Raw genomic sequence first — 22,014 nt, 5'->3', positions numbered from 1 at the left:
CTCTAATACTAACTGCACTAACTACATTCGCTGGCAACAAATTCCAGAGTTTAATTGTGCGTTGAGTAAAAAAGAACTTTCTCCGATTAGTTTTAAATGTGCCCCATGCTAACTTCATGGAGTGCCCCCTAGTCTTTCTACTATCCGAAAGAGTAAATAACCGATTCACATCTACCCGTTCTAGACCTCTCATGATTTTAAACACCTCTATCATATCCCCCCTCAGTCGTCTCTTTTCCAAGCTGAAAAGTCCTAACCTCTTTAGTCTTTCCTCATAGGGGGTTGTTCCATTCCCCTTATCATTTTGGTAGCCCTTCTCTGTGCCTTCTCCATCGCAATTATATCTTTTTTGAGATGCGGCGACCAGAATTGTACACAGTATTCAAGGTGCGATACAGAGGCATTATGACATTTTCCGTTTTATTCACCATTCCTTTTCTAATAATTCCCAACATTCTGTTTGCTTTTTTGACTGCCGCAGCACACTGCACCGACGATTTCAGTGTGTTATCCACTATGACACCTAGATCTCTTTCTTGGGTTGTAAATGATATAAATGTTACATTGGTTAAGGAGTGGCCTTTAAAATATAAGACCTGCTTTACATGATTGATAGTATGATGTACTAACTGAGGAGCTGCTAAAGTTTGGGATTGTGCAAGCACTGTTTTAAAATTTGAACCAAAATCTAGGGAATTGATTGCTCTTACAAGTTATAAATTCGAATTTTGTTTATTGCAGATTTATAGACATGGGCAGCAGGAGTGATTTTTGGCTTGTAATGATTATACTTAAGTCTGCCATTGTGGCCGAAACACATTTTTGAGATGATCAAGTCTTTTTCACTCTTTTTATGGTTAGGAACACCTTATTAAGATGGTTGTTGCACGTAGTTTGCTCTATGAGCAGTTTTCTTTTTAATTTAAAAATTAGATGCTTTATTTTTTATTTAATTTATTTGAAATCTTTTCTATACCATCGCTAAGTTATATACCATCGCAACGGTTTACATGTAGGCACATAAATTAATGTAGGTGAGGGCGTACAGTAGTACATTCTAACAGGTGCCGCTAAAGGTTCGGTTACAATATATCATTAAGGACAATCAATTGTTTAGTGGAGAAGGTCATGACCAAATGTACTAGTAAGGTACTGTTCACGGGTAAAATTCACTATTCATAGTTTTACAATTATGTTTATAGTGATGTAGAGTTCACGGACCTCTCTACTGTACAATCCTAAATGCTGTCTGCCGGTGTTCTTCTGCCTGTTTCTAAATATTTCCTATTCTCCCGTCTCTTTATAAAATGCTTGTTTGAAAAGCCATGTTTTTAAACTTTTCTTAAATGCTTTGAGATCTCTTTGCAATCTGATCTCTAGAGGCATTGTGTTCCAAAGTATAGGGCCTGCTAGTGCGAAGACCCTTTCTCTCACTTGGGTTAATCTTGACATTTTTACTGAAGGAATGGTTAAGAGTGCTTTATTTGCAGATCTGAGGTTTCTGTGTGGGACGTGTACTCTTAATGCTGTGTTTAGCCAGTCCGATTTCTCATCATGTATTAGTTTATGTATGGTACATAGGGTTTTGTATTTAATTCTGTGTTCGATAGGTAACCAATGTAGTTCCACCAGGGTTTCAGTTATATGGTCCCTCCTCCTTTTTCCAGTTAGTATTCTAGCTGCTGTGTTTTGAAGTATTTGGAGTGGTCTTAATGTTGTGTTTGGGAGTCCTAATAGAAGGGAATTACAGTAGTCTGTGCTGGAGAAAATTTTGATGAGTAGTGTTCTATAGGTTTTTTACATTTGGATGTGCACTCCCCATCGTCATAAAATAATTTTTTGTTCTCCTGCTTAATAATTTGATTTTGGAAATGGGGTTGATGGAATCTATAGTAATATAGTAACATAGTATAATAATGGCAGAAAAGGACCAAATGGTCCATCCAGGCTGCTCAGCAAGCTTCTTATGGAAGTATTACTATTTGCCACACCGTTCAGGTTATTTGCATATTTCTCTTTTACTGGGTGATGAGCCTTTCTGAAAATTTAGACAGTGATGCTTGACGTGCTTTGTTTATGAACTTGGCCAGTGTATCAGTCCTGTGTTTTTTTTCTTTACATCTGCAAATCAGTATCCCAGAGCGTTCAAGTCAGGGCCGTGTTGGTTTACTTCTAAATCCAATTCCTCTTCCCTTCCCCTCCCACCGTCAAATTGGAAAGTGAAGTTACAGTTGCTTCAAAAGCATCAAGCCTTATTAGTTAAGGGATGTAATCCCATGACCTCTGTTAAGGGAGGTAACTACTGCTCTGTGCAGGTTATCCCCGTGCTTATCAGTTCCCCAGACCATAACATTTGTGGCCCTCATTGGTTGTGGTCTGAATCCACTTCCCCTTTTCCCTCTGCCTTTTGAAGTGGAGAGCAATGTTGCAGGTGCATGAAAGCTTCACGGCTTTTTGGTTAAGGGTAGTAATCCACAATTCCCCAAACCTTCTGTTAGAGTAGTAACCACTGCACCCTTTTCCTCCTGTCCATCCTCTAGCCTTTAGCGATACACAGTGCTTATCCCATGCACCTTTGAATTCTTTAGCACTGCCCCTAGAAGGGCATTCCAGGCATCCACCACCCTCTCCGTGAAGAAATATTTCCTGAGGTTGGTTCTGAGTCATCCCTCATTGAATACAAGCTGAGTTTATTTCTTCCATAGTTAGTGTACATGATCGACACCAGTCCAGCCCAGAATACTGCTCTCACTCTCCTCCTCCACTCCACACCCCAGAGCCTTCTTCTCTCCCCTCCCCCCATAGACACATTGGTGCAGCGCTCTCCTCTTCCCATCCCGTTTCAATCCTGTCTTGCATTTCCTCTTTACTCCCCCCTCATTCTCGTTCTGTTTTCCTCTGTTGTGCTTCTGCTGCAGACTTTTATCTCCTTCCCCACACCTGCTTCTGCCTCCCTCAAAGGCCAAGACTACAGCAAATACAGACAAAGCCACTGACAACTCCTGCCCAGCCTGGAATAAAGTTATGCCGAGGTAGTAAAGTCCCTGGATTGCTTCCCTTTCTCACTGCTTTCCCCAGTGGGTCTAAGTATGTGCACCACCCAATCCTGTCTTTGCCATCAGTGTCATTTATTTATTTTTTTTATTTATTTTATTTATTTAAATTTCTTATATACCGGCATTCGCGATGGGAGTCCCATCATGCCGGTTTACAAATAACAAGGTGTGACAACAGAATAAATACTTAATAAATTAAAAACATTAACATGTGATAGAAGAATAAGGTAGCAGTTACAATAAAACAGGGATAAAATGCAACTTGGAATGAAGAGAAGGCAAAAGAGAGATTAACACTGAGATAACAAAAGAATGACCAAGGTAAATAGAACCAAGGTAAATAAACCTGCCTCATTAAAAAAGAGAGAACATTATTGAGTTGTCAAAGGTTGTTGATTACTCTGACGGGAGTTCTTAGTTGCTTAAGTTGAGAGTGGGTTCAGTTGGTGTCTGGAAAGGCTTTCAAGAATAGCCAGGTTTTAAGTCTTTTTCTGAAAGTGGGGAGGCAAGGTTCCTGTCTCAGTTCTGGTGGTATAGAATTCCACAAGGTAGGTCCTGCTGTAGAGAAAGCCCTGTCTCTGAGAGTCCTATGGTTAAAGGTTTTTGCAGGAGGCGCCTGTAATGAGTCTCTGTAGGACTCTCTGATAGGTCTGATAGAGGTATGTTTTTTAAATGGGATTTGGAGGTTAAGCGGAGAGAGTTGATGGAATGCTTTGTAGATGGTAGTAATGGATTTATATAAGATTCTATAGTGCACTGGCAGCCAATGTAAGTCTTTGAGAATCGGAGATATGTGGTCTCTTCTTCTTGTGTTTGTCAAAATTCTGGCCGCCGTGTTCTGAACCATCTGAAGAGGTTTAGTATGAGAAGACGGGAGACCTAATAGAATAGAATTGCAATAATCTAACTTAGAGAAGATTATTGATTGCAAAACTGTTCTGTAATCGTGGAAATGGAAAAGTGGTTTGATTCTTTTTAAGACGTGTAATTTATAAAAGCAGTCCTTCGTGGTTTGATTAATAAAAGATTTTAGATTTAGCCGATTGTCGATAATGGCTCCTAGGTCTCTTACATGTGAAGTTTGAAAGCCGGTTGGAGGATTTGAGGTGAGGTTACTGTTTTCAGGGGAAATTATGAGGACTTCGGTTTTAGCGGAATTTAAGATTAGATTTAGGCTGGAGAGGAGGTTGTCAATATTTTGAAGACAGTTTTCCCAGATTTTGATAGTTTTTGTAAGGGATTCTTTGATAGGGATGACAATCTGGATGTCATCTGCGTATAGAAAGTATTTGAGGTTAAGATTAGTTAATAGTTGACATAGGGGTAGGAGGTAAATGTTAAAGAGCGTGGGGGAGAGAGAGGAGCCCTGTGGAACACCTAGCGAAGAAGGGTAAAACTGTGATTCTTTGTTATGTATTTTGACTTTATATCCTCTGTTTCCCAAGAATGATTTGAACCAGGCAAGAGCAGAGCCTGTAATTCCGATGTTCGCTAGTTGATTTAGGAGAAGGGAGTGATTCACGGTGTCAAAGGCCGCCGATAGGTCGAGGAGTATCAGCAAGTAGGCGTGACCTTTATCGTGGCCCATGATGAGGTAATCTGTCAGAGATATGAGAAGTGATTCTGTACTTAAAGATTTTCGGAAGCCGTATTGAGTGGGGAATAATATGTTGTTGTCTTTGAGGTATTCTGATAATCTGGTGTTGACTAATTTTTCTGTAACCTTGGCTATAAAAGGAAGGTTGGATATTGGGAGGAAGTTGGATGGATCTTTAGGATTAAGGTTCGGTTTTTTTAATAGGGTTTTGATAGAAGCAACTTTCAGGTCGTCTGGATAAATTCCTTGGGCTAAGGAACAATTGATAATGTCAGTTAGGGTTTTGGAGATGGTATCTGGAATTAGCAGCAGTAGTTTGGGAGGGATCTGGTCAAATGGGTGGGATGATGGTTTCATTCTCTTCAATACTAACTTGGTCTCTGATATTGCAATGGGTTCGAAGGCTTGTATAGCCATGTCATTGCAGTGATGGCGGAATGTGCTGGGTGGGGCTAGGGTATTCGTTTTTAGTTGAGATTGCAGGTTGGAAATTTTGTTACTGAAGAAGATGGCCAGCTCCTCAGCTTTTTCGTGCGCTTGGTTGAGTGGGATGTCCGGAGAATTGGGTTGAGTTAAGTTCGAGACGTAAGTAAAGAGGGCTTTTGAATCGAAGATGAGGTGATGTATCTTGTGAGCGTAGTAGTCCCTTTTTGTTTTTAGTGTGGCGCTCTTGTAGATGTGAAGAGCAAGTTTGTAAGCTGAGAGAGAGGTCGGTGATGGTGCTTTACGCCATTTATTTTCTTTTTGTCTCAGTGAAAGCTTGAGTTTTTGTAGTTGGTCATTAAACCAGGGTTGTCTTCTGGCGGCATTATGTTTAGGTTTTTTTGTTGCCAGTGGGCAGAGTTTATTAGCTGCCGATTCTGTGATGTTGGACCATGAGTGGAGAGCCGTGTTGGGAGTGGAGATGTCTATGTGGGGGAGTTCTAGGACAAGGTGTTCGTGAAGTTCATCTGATGAACATAGGTTTCTGTAAGTAAATTGAGGTTGAAGATCTTGTTTGATGTTAGATTGTGCCAGCGAAAAAGTGGTAGAAATTAAAGCATGGTCTGACCAGGGGACTATTTTGCATATGGGGGGTGCTGACTGAGTACGCGATGCCTGAGTTTACAAAAATGAGATCCAAAGTGTGTCCTGCTCTGTGAGTAGGGTTGTTGATTATCTGCTTGAATCCCATGGCGGTCATTGCATTTAGGAAAGTTTCACAGTTTGTAGATGGAGAGGGGTCATCAACATGTAAGTTGAAGTCTCCCAAAATGATGGCTGGAACCGCAAGATTTAGGTTAGTAGCTATTATTTCTAGAATGGGGGAGGCATCTGATTCCAGCAGTCCCGGAGGGGCGTAGACTAGAATGATTTGTAGCTGGTCAGATTTGAAAAATCCGGCTTCAATTTTTGTGGGAGAATGAATTGGGAATTGAGTAAGTCTCAGCTCTTTTTTGGCTGCAAGGAGAATACCCCCACCCTTTCTTTTCTGTCTGGGAATAGAGAAGAAGTCATGGGATTCCGTAGGAAGTTGGTTTATTAGTGCGGTGTCCGTCTGTTTAAGCCATGTTTCAGTAATTGCACAGAGGTCGGGTTTGGTGTCCAGTAGAAGGTCATTAAGTATTAGTGTTTTTTTGGTAAGGGATTGAGCGTTGAATAAAATCAGAGAGAAAAGAGCCAGGCCTAGTGTCTGTGTAAGGGGGGAAATCATGATAGGGATGAGTGATTTATAGGTAGTTGGCCGTGAAAACACTGATGGGTTTCTAATGAGAAATGACCTTTGTTGGAGAATTGGAATAGGGAGACCAGTAGGCATTGAGGCTTGGAGGGGTGAGCGCTGGATGCTTGCTGGAGTGGAAGGAAGAGCGCTGGATGCTTGCTGGAGTGGAAGGAAGAGCGCTGGATGATTGCTGGAGTGGAAGGAAGAGCGCTGGATGATTGCTGGAGTGGAAGGAAGAGCGCTGGATGATTGCTGGAGTGGAAGGAAGAGTGCTGGATGATTGCTGGAGTGGAAGGAAGAGCGCTGGATGATTGCTGGAGTGGAAGGAAGAGCGCTGGATGATTGCGTTGGTCTCAGGGCTATTTGAACAGAATGTAAAAGGTCCTCATTGAGCCTAGGCTTCAAGATGTGGTTGTAGATTGGTGGAGTTTCACGTAGCTGTAGTTGTTCGCAGGTGGGTGGTGTCGTCTGCAAGAGGCCTTTGTTTGTTTGTTGGGCTTCCCTGGGTGGAGAACGGGGCTCCTCGGGGCTGCAACGAAGGGGCGAATAGAATAGAAGGGTGAATAGGGTGAAAGGGTGAATAGAATAGAAGGGTGAATAGGGTGAATAGAATAGAAGGGTGAAAGGGTGAATAGAATAGAAGGGTGAATAGGGTGAAAGGGTGAAAGGGCGAATAGAATAGAAGGGTGAATAGGGTGAATAGGGTGAAAGGGTGAATAGAAGGGTGAATAGAGGACAAACCAAATCCATATCTGTGTTTAACAGCACACATTGCACTTAATGCAACACATGCTTTGCTTACCTTCCATGGGTGAATATTCTGCATCAGACTTGATATTTGAGCAAACTCCCTCTGTTGCATTTTGGGTGAGAGCAGGTTATGTAAAGCATAAGCCACTGCACATACAGCAATGTAAAGACTGTATGTGAATCTAAAATGATTCACATCAAATAGTAGTTCATCAAGAAATCTGAAATCATCTTCATCAGTGCATGGAGAAATAAACATTGTTCGCTCATCCTGAGGAATATTAGCGGGTTTACAACGAAATTGCTCTAACCAGAACTCAGAAAGCAGATTATGATGCAGTAGTTTTGACTGAGTGATACTGTATATGAAGTTCTTAAATCCAGGAATTTCTCCATTCTTAACTGAGATCATCAAAGAACCATTGAATGGATACAAATTAATTGTCATCAAAGCACTTGTATCAATTATTAATGTAGCTGAGGAAATCCAAACTTTCCCAAACACTGAAAGTGACAGTAGGTCATTCATTATGCTGTTAAAAGACTCATATGTACTGAAAACAATAATTACATTTGCTGCTGTATTTGCTATTACTTCAACAGCTGTGGTGAATGTTCTGAGATCTTTATCATTGAGAATTACTAAAAAGTCAACACAGGCACCACTCCTGATAATCTCATTCCTCAGCTCCGCACTGGCTCTCACATTACTGACATCATCCGATGCCACGATCCCAACCCAGGTCCAGCCAAAGTGCTTCAGTAATTGAATTATTGCTTCATACTGAAATCTTTCATCAGGTACAGTCTGGTAAAAGGAAGGGAACTGAACCCTGTCACTGAGGCTGGGATCCAGGGCTCCATAACTGATCTGAAGGGAACAGAAAAATATTTAAGATAATAACAGACAGCTATAGAAATTATTTGATTTTAAGCAAAGTAAGAAATAGAATAATTTATAATTTCTTAGCATCCAGTCAAATGAATCCAGTCAAATTAATCCATCTACCAGCAGATGGAGATGGAGCAAGCTGACATCACTGTATATATACCCCTGCAGTGACATCAGCCTGCCAGTATTCTCCATCTCCAGCCGATTGTGGGTGTGCATCTCCCTGGTGGGGATTGCTTCATTTTGAGAAAGGAGAATTAAGGACATAAATTTGACCCACTTTACTGTGGTGATACCAAATGGTCCCTCCCCCAGTTGAGAATACCTGAGGTGATTTCTGTGGTCACTCAGATGCGTTCCTTGGTCCAGTAGCTGGTTTTCAGTTGGCATGGATTTAGCTGTTTAAGAAGCTGAAAGGCAATGGGTGCAGGAAGCCGAGTGCGGTGGTGATGACACATGCCCTCTAACCCCACAGCCAGAGACCAGCTCTTTACTCAGCCAGGTAAGACTGAGCTCAGTAAGGTTTTTTTTTTTAACAGTAATGTACAGAGACTTGGAAGGAGACTTTTGTTGCTTAGGGCTTCCTCCTCCCAGGCTCTGTGTTCGATGTGCTGTTCCAACATTCATCTCATTCTGTGGGAGGTTGAGGGACATGGACAAGCTGGAAGGTTGAACAGCCTCCTTAGGCTGGGCTCTGCTCTGAGGCTTTTTCACAGAGTGCCGCATGGTAGCCCACAATGGTATTTTGCTTGCTTTCTCAGGCTTCCCTCTACAGGATTTTCAGTTCAGCGAATGCTTCTAGCTGTGAATCCAGGTTGTGCATTCAGTTTTTGGATGTACAGTCGGGCCTCATAGTTTTGGGCATCCAAGTTACACAGCGCCAGAGTGGCCGCACACTTACCAGTGTGTAAAAGTTGTACTGTACACTTAGGGGTAGATTTTCAAACACGGCGTGTTCGTGTACTTTTGCTGGCGCATCAGGCGCAAGCAAAAGTACGTGGGATTTTAGTAGATACGCGCGTAGTCGCGTGTATCCGCTAAAATCCTGGATCGGCGCACGCAAGGCTATCGATTACGTATAGCCGGCGCGCGCCGAGCCGCACAGCCTACCCCCGTAGCGGCCTTGGAGGGCCAGCGCCAGCGGGCCCCTAGCGCGCCGGGACGCGACCTGGGGGCGGGTACGGAGGGCGCGGCCACGCCCCCAGACCGCCCCGGGCCGTAACCACGCCCCCGGGCCCGCCCCTAAAACGCTGCCGACACGCCCCAAAAACAGCGAGGCGCTCGGCCCCGCCCCCGACACACCCCCGACACGCCCCCCTCCGAAAACCCCGGGACTTACGCGAGTCCCCGGGCTCTGCGCGCGCCGGTAGGCCTATGTAAAATAGGCTCACCGGCGCGCAGGGCCCTGCTCGCCTAAATCCGCCCGGTTTTGGGCGGATTTAGGCGAGCAGGGCTCTTAAAATCTGCCCCATAAGTTGTTAGGGCGCTTATCTTTGGGAAGCCTAAGCCTCAAACACCTGATTAGGTGCCTAAGTTTTGGTTGCCTAAGTTGGAAGTATATATATATATATAAAAACCCAGCTAGACGCATGCCTCTGGTCGCTGCTCAGTGCATTGTCAGCCATAATGGTGCCTATATTAAGCCTAAACGCCTTTCTATTTTACAGTGCTTGTCATATTAGGGCATCTCATCCAGGAGTGCCCGGTTATTTGTGCCAATGCTGTTTGGAGGCTTAGAGAGATTTATTTTCCTCTGATTTCACTAAACCTGGTTCTTCCCAGCTGGATGAAGGTCTGGGTAAAGATGACTCAGATTCTGCGCTTGAATTTGGACCTCCTCTAACTGGTTTCTCAGCAGGGGATGGTATCTCAGTGAGTACACCTCTCGTGCCTCCTGGTTTGGATACTTCTACTTTTTCATCGGTAGAAATTTTGCAGGGGTTGCAATCTTTCTTCAGGCACAGTCTTCAATCCTGTTATAATGTTCTCAGAGCAGAGGCACAGATAGGGATCTTGTCTGGACCTTCTGTTTAGCACCAGAATACTTCTAGAGTGGCAATGGGTCTTCTGGATAGATATCCAGATGGGCCAGATTATGGTGCCAAGTCTGACTTTCTTGAGGATGGTGAAATTTCTCTAGGATTAGAACCATATAGAACTATACTATAGTTCTTTCATAGAGATGAACTGCCAGCTCTATTCTCCCATCTTGTTTTTTTCTCATGACAGAAGCCATTCAAGAATTGATTGATCTTGATAGGGGCACTCAAGAGGCTAATTTCACAGGGGGTTGGGTTCTGGAAGGCCTGTACCCTCTGGATCCAGTGATAAGAGAGAGCTTTGGGTTTCCGCAGGTAGATGCACTTGTGTGTGCATCTCCAAGTGGATAACTATTCCCGTGGAAGGAAAAAAGACCTTGAAGGATGCTCATGATAGAAAGATCATGTCTATCCTCAAGCAAGCATTTGAAGCAGGGCCAATGACCTCTTGTTGTTCCATGGTAACTTACTCTTGTTTGCATCTCTAACTGGAGGTTGATGACTCTGGGGTAAACACCAGGGTAGCTATGGAACCAGCCACTGCATTCTTGGAAGATGCATGCTGTGACCTGGTCCACACCAGCCAGAGGGTTGGCTTTTATAATAGTCACAAGAAATCTGTTATGGCTGAGAAATTGGTTGGCCAATTTGACCTCCAAAGCTAAACTCTCCAAATTGCCCTTTAAAGGCTCACTTTATTTGGGAGTGAGTTGAAATCATTGGCCAGTAAGTGAGGCGGATATCCGGTTCTTTGTTTGTCTTTCGGCAGGTCTTATTCCTTTCATCCCAGAAAAACCAGAATAGTGGTGCCTCCCAAGCCTTCCAATGAAGGTTTGCCTACCTTCTCTGGGAACAGGAGATAGGGGGCTGCCCCACTCTCTCCCTCTCTTTTTTCAAAGGTGGCTTGAAATCACAGTGGGTCCTGTAAGTGTTGCAAGAAGGATATGCAATGGAGTTTTGCAGTGTTCCTGGGGACATGTTCAAGTAGGCCCCCATCCACTCCTTGCACAAGAAGTGGGCACTGGAGAGTACATTGACAAGCCTCTTCAGTCTGAGGGCTGTGATCTCAGAGCCCACGTCTCAAGAAAATATGGTAATATTGCAAACCCTAACCCTTCTAATATTTAGACTCATTGCACTCACAGCAACTTTTAGTGTTTCAAGGAAGAAAAGACTTCAGATGCCAAATACAAGTGAATTCTCACTGATTTGGTAGAGAGCAAATTCATAAGTCAGAAAAACCTCTACTTTTTGTGGTGTGTATCTATCGTTCCCAAGACATTTTATTAAAACAAGATTTTTATACTTTCTTTTCTTTATTTTATTTTTAACACAATCTCTGGAAACAACAAAAAGAATGTGTAAAATTGAGCCTACATCCTTAATACTTAAGACATAACCTAGTCTTATAATTAGCAACTGTTTATTTAACTTAGGCCTCCCCTTATAATTAGCAACTGCTTATTTAACCTACATTAGGCACTGTATCTTTTACTTATACCTATATTAGGCAATGTATCTTTACTGGTTAACCCCATATTTACTTATCCAAGTTATATCGACCTGTTCTTTGTAAGACATTTACTTGTCAATGTTATTGTTCTGTTAAAATGTAAACCGAATTGATCAGTAATTCTGTTATTGGAAAGTCGGTATATAAAAATGCTAAATAAATAAATAAATAAATACTTGATTATCAGCAAATCCAATCAACTTAGCTTAAATGTGGTCAAACAATTCTTATTGCCAGCATTTTGATGATCTTTTAGAGTTCTTTTTCTTTTACTCCAAATTTTCTTTAGATATAAATACTCTGACCTGGCCAGTGTTTCACCCGAATGGCTGCTTCAGGGAGTAATGCTTGTGCTTCCACTGCCAAAATAATTTTACTGAATGTTAATTGAAGGAAAAAAGAAAACTTTTTGCTCAATACTTTTACTCACAAAAGTTGCAATGTGGGTCATTTTGCAAACGAACTAATCTCTTTTGTGGCAAACACCTCTATAAAGTTTAAAATTAAAGGCCAACAACATCAATTTAAACAAAACAGAACCAATCAGATGGAATCATTGGTATCTCAATCCGATTGGCCCTCGCTTATGCAGATCAAATGTCCTAGAGCAAATAAAGGCCTGGATTTATGAAAATGCACTAAATATCACATGCAATAGGAAAAGGGGTGTGTTTTATAGTAATAGGTTATTTATCGCAAAGTGTGCTATCTTACCATAGGTATTACCTTAATAACTATTTTGCACTTTGCGGTAACTATAACCACGAGAGAAAGGGGGAGAGAGAGAGAAAAAAACAGCTATAATGTCCTCATGCTAGGTAGGTATTTATACCTCTTTATGAGGCCCACCTAGTTATTCAAAGTTTAGGTAGGAGTGTAGGGGTTAGGGGCTTCTTTGACATTCAAAGTGAGACATACAAACAGAATAGTGGTCTCTTGTGAAGATTTGATAACTTTCAGAGTGAGGAAACTCAACCATGTTGGATGTTGAGCTCAAAATCCCTTTACAACTCCACACATCTACTAGACCAGTGAGACAAGCCTACAGAAACAACCTCCAGACTCCACCAATGAAATCAACGTTAAGCAAAAGAGCATTCTCCACAGCTGGTCCCAAACTCTGGAATAGTCTCCCATCAGAACTCAAATCAGTACAATGCCCCATTATTTTCAAAAAAAAACTTAAGACGTGGCTCTTCCATCAAGCTTTTCCATAACATCAGCCTGCTGAATAATATCTGCCAAGGACCCCTCTAGGTTACTCTCATTCATCCTCCAAGAGAGCTATATAAGAACTTCAATTATTTTTAACAACCAACAAGAGAATTACACAAGAACTATCCAAGTTCAGCTCTGGAACTTCTTTGAAACCCTAAAGAATACCCCAAAAATACCACAAGGAATACCAAAAGAATTCTTCTAACAAACTCCAACTCCTTGGCAGTCCAAAACCCAATACCCACCCTCTTGACAGTCCCACGCAATTGTTTAGTGCCTCTACCCACCTTTAGGCTTTGTATATAGTACTTTTTATGTTATCAACCCACATATTTATTTCCAAGTTATTTTCTTCCTGTTCCTTGTAAGACATTTACTTGTCACTGTTGTTATTGTTCAAAATGTAAACCGAATTGATCAGTAATTCTGTTACTGGAAAATCGGTATAGAAAAGTTCTAAATAAATAAATAAATAAATGTTGGATGATAATTGCAGATTTGTAAACCGTTATGATGGCTCTACTGAATAACGGTATATAAAACCCTACAAATAAATAAATAAATAAATAAATAAACCAAAGATTAGATTTGTGCAATGTTCTCTCAACCTAGCTTGATGTTACCCAGGTAGATAGTCCATAAGCTAGGTTGAGAGAACATTGCACAAATCTCATCTTTGGTTGAGTTTCCTCACTTCATAGGTCATCAAATCTTCACAAGAGAGCACTGTTCTGTTTGTACGTCTCACTTCAATGTCAAAGTGGCCCCTAACACCTACACTCCTACCTAAAACTCACTTCGCATAACTAGGTGGGCTTCATATCAAGGTATAAATACCTACCTAGCATGCGGGCCTTATAGCTAGTCTCTCCCTCTCTCTGAAAATGCTATTGCAAAAACATTGCATAGTGTGATAAAGCCATATCGCACAGCTTAACGCAAATGAAAAAGGTGTAGTTAAAGCTGTACAATATGGCTTCCCAAATTGCAAAGCTGGCCTCAAACTTCTCCTCTTTTCCTAATTTGCATTGCACCATGCGTTATGGTGTTATTGCATGTGTTAAAGGCGTTTTTCGCATGCGAAAACGCCATAAAGCACTTTGATAAATGACCCCCAAAGTCTGTTTAAAATCCATTGACTTCACAGTGATAGGAAATACATAGTGTCAATCATAATTAAACAAACATTTTCTCATTAGTTTATAATACTTCTTTCATTATTTTAAAATTAATATAACAACATTACAGATGTAAGTAAAGTTCTTATTTGCAAGAATTATCATCCAAAATTTTACATATGTCACAGAGAATTTTTCATTGTATTAGCCAATGAACATACATCAAACAAAACGTATCCACTCAATATTAAGTCCTTGCAGTTCAACACTGGCTAACAAAAAAATCCATCGCTGTTCTTGTTGGATAAGGAACTTGTTCTTGTCACCACCTCACAGATGGTCCAATACCATTTATATAGCAAAAAAACTTTAATTCTACAAATGTATAACTAAGCTGGACACAATGGGTTACCAATGATGCCTCTAATCTCTTTTTCTTATAGCAGCTATGGTGTTTGGATATCGGGAGATGTAAGCCTAAGTCCCGGGGCTCCCAAGACACCTACCCCACCAAAGGGCATAGCGTCGGCCAATGAATCTGACCTGATTCTAACACGGATGGCGTTATTTGAATCAAGCCCGATCGAGGAGATTCTTGGCAGAGAGACGGTATTGCCAGAGAAAGTAGGAGGCAAAGATCCTCTTGCTAATCAAAGGGGCCTCTGTCTATCAACTGATAGAGAGTTAACCGGCGAAAGTACTACACCGGTTATTGGACTGGAAAGATCTTCTCCCTTAGTTGGCAGTGACTCCCCTGGGATCTCTAATGTTCAGCTTTCACTAACTCAAGGGCAACCAAGTAATGGTGATATTAAAAATATAACGTTAGAAATGATATGGAAAACAGTGAATGTAATTCACCAAGATATTGGGAAATTAAATTTGAATGTAAATGAAATGCAAAAAGTAATATCAAATTTAAACCCCTTGGTTATCAATAATGACCTAGCAATAAAAAAGATGCAAGAAGAAATAATTCAGATAAAACAAACTCAGACTAGTATTATTCAGGGTGATACAATGCTCTTTAGGAAAGTCGAGATGCTAGAGAACAACATTAGACAAACAAATTTGAGGATGGTCAACTTCCCTAAGTGCAGGTTGACCTCCCCAAAAGAACAACTGAAAAATTATTTTCAGGAGATTTTACTCTTACCCCCTGAGAAAATACCAAAAATAGTGAATGCCTATTTTATAAATTGGAGAAATGCTGAGGAAGTAGTGCAACAACAACAAGAAACAATGTTGAATTTAACTGCATTAATTGAGACATCTTTTAGTGCTCAAGTTGAAAGGAGGGGCACATTGTTGGTGAAATTTTCCCTTTCGTCAGAAAAGGAAAAGGTTTTGAAAATATTTTTGGAAAAAAGGTCCTCCTTATATCTTGGCCAAAAGATATGGGTATACCCTGATGTTGCTAGGGAAACCCAGCAGAGAAGAAAAAAGTTCTTAGTATTAGCTAACCAAGCAAGAACATTCGGGATTAACATTGCTGTTAAATTTCCATGTAAAACTGTAATGTATGTTGATGGGAAAAAATATATATATTATGAGCCAGAACATTTCGAGAAATTTCTGGAGGAGTATCATAGTCAAGAAAGGGAAGTTCTAGCCTAGTCCAGATACATTGGGAAAATATTTAAGCCTGCTAAGCCCTTAGATTTAATTTTCAAAGGAATATATATTTTTTTGTCTATAACTTGCTTAATCCCTCTCTCCAAGTATCTAGTTTAGTATTTAAGAAATAAGTAAAGTAAAAGTTTGATGATCTAAATGTAAAGATATAAATCAATGGAATATCTTATTTCTTATGTGAAAGTTCAATTGTATTATTGAATTATGTAATGTTGAAAAATACAGAAATAAAATAGTAAAAAAAAAATAAATATAAGAACATAAGAAAATGCCATACTGGGTCAGACCAAGTGTCCATCAAGCCCAGCTTCCTGTTTCCAACAGTGGCCAATCCAGGCCATAAGAACCTGGCAAGTACCCAAAAACTAAGTCTATTCCATGTTACCATTGCTAATGTCAGTGGCTATTCTGTAAGTGAACTTAATAGCAGGTAATGGACCATCTAGCCAATCTCTACATACCATACTTTGAACATAAATTGATCCATGCATTTCATTTTTCAGAAAAAAAACGTCAAGCACGTTAAGTAACCACTTAACTTTCTCCGGACAGCAACAGGCAGAAAAGAAACCGCGGGAGCTGCAAGAGTGAGAGGAGGGCCTGCGCGATTGGCGCCAGAGACCCACCGGGGTAAGGCCTGTTTATTCTCACTTACCCTCAGTCGCCGCCAGTGCCAACCACGATGCAGCCCCAACCTCCTGCAGCCGTCTCTTCAGCTCGTGGCCTCCTCCTGAACCCGACAGTCAATCCCACGCAGACGTTGCCGCCGACCCACCAAGCGGGGGACAACCCCGAATGCTCTTTAAATTTAGTGCTGCCCCGAAGCAGAGCCCTTTCTCCGGACAGCAACAGGCAGAAAAGAAACCGTGGGAGCTGCAAGAGTGAGAGGAGGGCCTGCGCGATCGGTGCCGGAGACCCACCGGGGTAAGGCCTGTTTATTCTCACTTACCCTCAGTCGCCGCCAGCGCCGACCACGAGGCAGCCCCCACCTCCTACAGCTGTCTCTTCATCTCGGGGCCTTCTCCTGAACCCGCCAGCCAATCCCACACAGACGTTGCCGCCGACCCACCAATCGGGGGACAGCCCCGATTGCTCTTTAAATTTAACGCTGCTCCTAGGCGTCGCGTGCCGAGCGTCGCATGCTGAAGGGGTGCGACAAAGGGTCCTGCCCATTTGTGCGCCCCTTAGTGCAGCCCCGGTGGACTGGACTGACTGGACTTCCCCCTACCGCTACCCCCACTTCTCTTCTTCATCTTACCTCCTACGGCAAACAAAGCTTCTGCCAGGACCCCAACCGCAGCCAATTCTAACCTACTAATCTGTCCCCCTCTGACAGCAAATATTCCATAATCTCTTTCTGGCACACTCACTTTGCCAGTTTCAGCTCCCAGAATGCATCCTGCTTTTCCAATCCCAATTCTTCAACACTGCCTTCCGTCCAAAGGAAAATCAATCAGACAAGTCCAACACCACAACCTAAAAACCCTCTCTCCAATCCTGATCGCTCCAATCACTCAACTTCTAGGCCTCACCCTATTTTCACTAACTTTATTCAACGCCCAGTCCCTAACCAAGAAATTACTGATACTTAGCGACTATCTCATTGACATCAAGCCCGATATATGCGCAATCACTGAAACATGGCTCAAGCCCTCAGATTCCGCAATAATAAACCAACTATCTATGCTGACCTATGACATCTTCTCTCTTCCCCGTCAGAAAAACAGGGGAGGAGGAATTCTCTTAGCAACCAAAAAAGACCTCAGATTCACTCTTCACCCATCCAATTCATATTCTAAACTTGAAATTGGCTTCTTCTCATCAGACCAACTTCAAATCCTACTTGTCTGCGCCCCTCCGGGCTCCTTGGAAACAGACCCCTCTCCTCTGGTTGAATTAACCACCTCTTTCATAAACTTGAATGCTCCAGCAATAATTTTAGGAGATTTTAACCTGCACGTTGACAACTCTACACTTTCACCCAACTGTGAAGCCTTTCTCTCAGCCCTCTCAGCTCTGGGTTTCAAACAGTTAGTTAACAAACCCACACACAAAGCCGGTCACACGTTGGATCTTATCTTCGTCAGCACTGGAATTAAGCCTGCATCTCATCTTAGTTGTACGAAGGTCCCTTGGTCAGATCACTCTCTCATTTCAACCTCATTCTCAATAAAAGATACCAGCACCTCACCCATACCCTCTCCCTCCTTCACATACAGGAAAACATGTTCTCCAGAAGATCTTAGCAATCACTTGGTATCACAACTCCACCACATAGACTTCACAGATCTGAACTCAGCTCTCCATTCCTGGAACAACATTACAGAATCTATAGCTAACAAGCTATGTCCACTAGTAACAAAAAAATCCCACTCCAACTCCTCCAAAAGACAGCCATGGTTCACCTCAGAATTAAGAAATTTAAAACTAATTCTAAGACAAAAAGAGAGCAAATGGCGTAAAGACTCATGCGCTAACACTCTATCCATCTACAAATTTACCCTCCATCAATATAAATCCACTACTTTAAGATCTAAAAGGGACTTTTACGCGTCCAAGATCCACGACTTGGTCTTTGACGCTAAAGCCCTCTTTAGCTATGTATCTAATCTCACACAGATAACCCCCCCCCCCCCCCCCGGAGATTTCCCATAACCAAGCTCAATCTAAAGCTGAAGAACTACCACTATTTTTCAGTAACAAAATCAGCACCCTTCTAACTCAGCTGCCCTCGAACACCACTTCTCTTGTGACCCCACATCAGATCACCATCAATAACACTCGCTTAGAAGCATTCAATCTCATTTCCATCCTCTCATCCCTAGGATCATATCCCCACCAAACATCTCTTGACAATTCCTGACTCCATCTCCAAAACCCTGGCAGACATCATAAATTGCTCTTTATCCCAAGGATCCTACCCAGATGACCTCAAACTGGCTTTCCTCAAACCACTCCTCAAGAAACCAAATTTGGATCCTAATGACCCTAACAACTACCGCCCGATTGCTAACCTACACTTCATAGCTAAGATTATGGAGAAACTGGTGAACACACAACTTTCGGACTACATTGAAGACAATAACCTCCTATTCCCATCCCAATACGTGTTCCGCAAAACATTAAGCACCGAATCCCTCCTCATTTCCCTGACTGACTACCTTATCATGGGTCTCGACAAAGGGCAATCCTTTTTACTGATCCTACTGGACCTTTCGTCAGCCTTCAACACTGTCAACCATTTCATCCTCTTAAACCAGTTGGCTTCCATAGGTATTTCAGGCACCACACTCACATGGTTCAAAACCTTTCTCAGCAATAGAGGGTACAAGGTCAAAATCCAGAGCAAAGAATCCTCACACTATGCCTCTTCAGTAGGAGTCCCTCAGGGTTCCTCCCTGTCTCCTACGCTCTTTAACATCTACCTTTTACAGTTATGCCAGCTTCTCACCGACCTCAATCTTAAACATTTCCTCTACGTGGATGATATCCAGATCTTGATCCCCATCAAAGACACCTACGCGGAAACACTTGATCATTGGGAAAACTGCCTCCAAAACATCAAAAGCCTTCTCCCCAGCCTAAACCTAATATTAAATTCCTCCAAGACTGAACTTCTACTCATTTCTCCAGAGAATAGTACCATCACCTCTACACTTCCAGCCACCCCTACAACCACACAAGTGAGAGACTTAGGAGTTATAATTGACAATCGCCTGAACTTGAAAGCTACTATCAACAGGACCACCAAAGACTGCTTTTACAAACTCCAAGTGCTGAAAAGAATAAGACCTCTTTTCCACGCTCAAGATTTCAGAACGATTCTACAAGCAATCATTTTCTCAAAGTTAGATTATTGTAACTCCATCTTACTAGGTCTCCCCTCCTCCTTCACCAAACCGCTTCAGATGGTACAAAATGCAGCTGCTCCAATACTGACAAACACCAGGAGAAGAGACCACATCACTTCAATCCTAAAAAACCTCCATTGGCTGCCAATCCACTTCAGAATAATTTACAAGTCCATCTTCACCATATACAAAACCATCCATCAACTGGCTCCAATTGACCTACATAACCCTCTCCAATTACATAACTCTTCAAGACCGACAAGAAACGCATACAGAGGATCATTACAGGTACCTCCTACCAAAACCACCAGACACATCACCTTAAGAAATTGGGCCTTCCCTACAGCCGGCCCTCCTCTATGGAACTCCATCCCCCCCCCCCCCCCCCCCCCCCGATCTTAGACTGGAACCCTGCCTATCAATTTTCAAGAAAAGACTCAAGACTTGGCTGTTCAAACAAGCATTTCCGGACCCCAATTAATTTAATATCTCACCATCAATACATAAATATCAGCCATTTTAATGTTACCCATTTGTAATTATCATTAGCCATTGTTAACCTGTCCTTTCTTTTATCTCCTCGCCCAGTTCATCCCACCCTTGTTCTATGTAACTTCTTTTTTCCCACACCATAGTTCCAGTTTGAAGTTTATTATGCACCCCTGTTTCACTGTGAACCACAATGATGTGACTGTTGTCATGAATGCCGATATATAAAAAACTTAAATAAATAAAAATAAAATAAATAAATAAGATACATTGACTATGTATTTATGGTATGGACTGGGACATTTAAGGAATTATCAAGATTTTTTGTAATTGTCTCAATAATTGTGATGATAGCATAAAATTCACTATGCAACATAGCATGACACCGATTGCTTTTTTGGATGTTATGGTATTCATAGGAGAGTGTTTAGTTCAGTACCACTTTATATAAAAAGATCACAGATTGCAATACATATTTACAATACAACAGTTTTCATCCACAGCCATTCAGAGATAATTTGCCTTTCTCTAAGTTCTTGAGGGTTAAAGAAACATGCACATCAATTTCAGATTTAAAAAAACAATCCAAAAGTATGACAGATGACTTTTAATCAAGGGGATCCAACAAATGTTGCTTGTAGAGCATATAAACCTGTATTGTATAATCTCAGGGAGATTTTACTACAAGAATTATCTAGGAAGAAAAATAATGAGAAACAGGACAATATATTATCTTGTGTAATGCATTATAATTCCGGTTCAGGGGCAGTTCAAAAGATTTTCAAAAATCATTTGCACATTTTGAATGTACATAAAAAGTTTGAAAATAAAGGAATTTGTTTTGTATATAACAGGGAAAGGAATTTGAAAGAAATAATTTGTCCGGAATTTCTTCAATTTGATGACAGCAGTAAGAATAGCTCCTTATAATGACATTATAAATGTGGTCACTGTCAAGCATGTCAAGTGACCATTAATCATTCAGAGTTTATTAGGGATGTGAATCATTTTTCAACGATTAAAATTATCGTCTGATACTTATAATATCGTCTTAAATCGTTAAGAAACAGAATTCAATAGAAATTCTAACGATTTATTGTTAAAAATCGTTAAATCGTTCTGTTGTGCGCACTAACTCCCGTTAGTGCGCACTAACAGAAAATGATACAAATTGACACTTTCCAGGTCAGTTAGGAATGAATATGTATTCCTATTGGCTGGCTGCCCTCTTATCTATTGATGTTACCAAGGTTCCCACTGAGGTGATGGTTGGGGGCATGGGAAATGGAAACTGTTGGTAGTTGACAAAAAAAGTAATGTGATCAGTCAATATGACTAGAACTTGTGCCCTATCCCTGATACCAGGGGTGTTGTGATCTGCCTACATACAGTGCCTTAACCCTGACACCAGGGGTGTTGTGATCTTCCTGCATACAGTGCCCTATCCCTGATACCAGGGGTGTTGTGATCTTCCTGCATGCAGTGCCCTATCCCTATTAATACCAGGAGTGTTGTGATCTTCCTGCACACAGCGCCCTAACACTGATACCAGGGGTGTTGTGATCTTCCTGCACACAGTGCCCTAACTCTGATACCAGGGGTGTTGTGATCTTCCTGCATGCAGTGCCCTATACCTAATACCAGGAGTATTGTGATCTTCCTGTACACAGTGCCCTATCCCTGATACCAGGGGTGTTGTGATCTTCCTGCATGTAGTGCCCTATCCCTGATACAGGAAGTGTTGTGATCTTCCTGCATGCAGTGCCCTATCCCTAATACCAGGAGTGTTGTCATCTTCCTGCACACAGTGCCCTATCCCTGATACCAGGAGTGTTGTGATCTTCCTGCATGCAGTGCCCTATCCCTGATACCGGGATGTGTGCAAGAAGATCACAACGCCCCCGGTAACTGGGATAGGGCACTGCATGCAGGAAGATCACAACACCCCCGGTATCAGGAATAGGGCACTGTGTGCAGGAAGATCACAACACCCCTGGTATAAGGGATAGGGCACTGTGTGCAGGAAGATCACAACACTCCTGGTATTAATATGGATAGGGCACTGCATGAAGGAAGATCACAACACCCCTGGTATAAAGGATAGGGCACTGTGTGCAGGAAGATCACAACACCCCCGGAGGAGTGAGGGTCAGG

The 22,014-nt window shown here is 41.9% G+C and overlaps 1 protein-coding gene across 1 annotated transcript in view; it reads right to left on the bottom strand.

Annotated features, from left to right (window-relative positions):
* LOC115077729 (vomeronasal type-2 receptor 26-like) overlaps window positions 1-22,014 on the bottom strand; it is a 187,645-nt gene that overhangs the window by 65,678 nt on the left and 99,953 nt on the right. The window contains exon 3 of the mRNA XM_029580016.1: window positions 7,677-7,976. Coding sequence (XP_029435876.1) covers window positions 7,677-7,976 — 300 coding nt within the window. The remainder of the gene's footprint in view (window positions 1-7,676; window positions 7,977-22,014) is intronic.

This window comes from Rhinatrema bivittatum, chromosome 16, assembly GCF_901001135.1.
Source record: "Rhinatrema bivittatum chromosome 16, aRhiBiv1.1, whole genome shotgun sequence".
Lineage (NCBI taxonomy): Eukaryota > Metazoa > Chordata > Amphibia > Gymnophiona > Rhinatrematidae > Rhinatrema > Rhinatrema bivittatum.
Note: the sequence above shows the minus strand (reverse complement) of the source record. Positions and strands in the feature narration are given on the sequence as shown.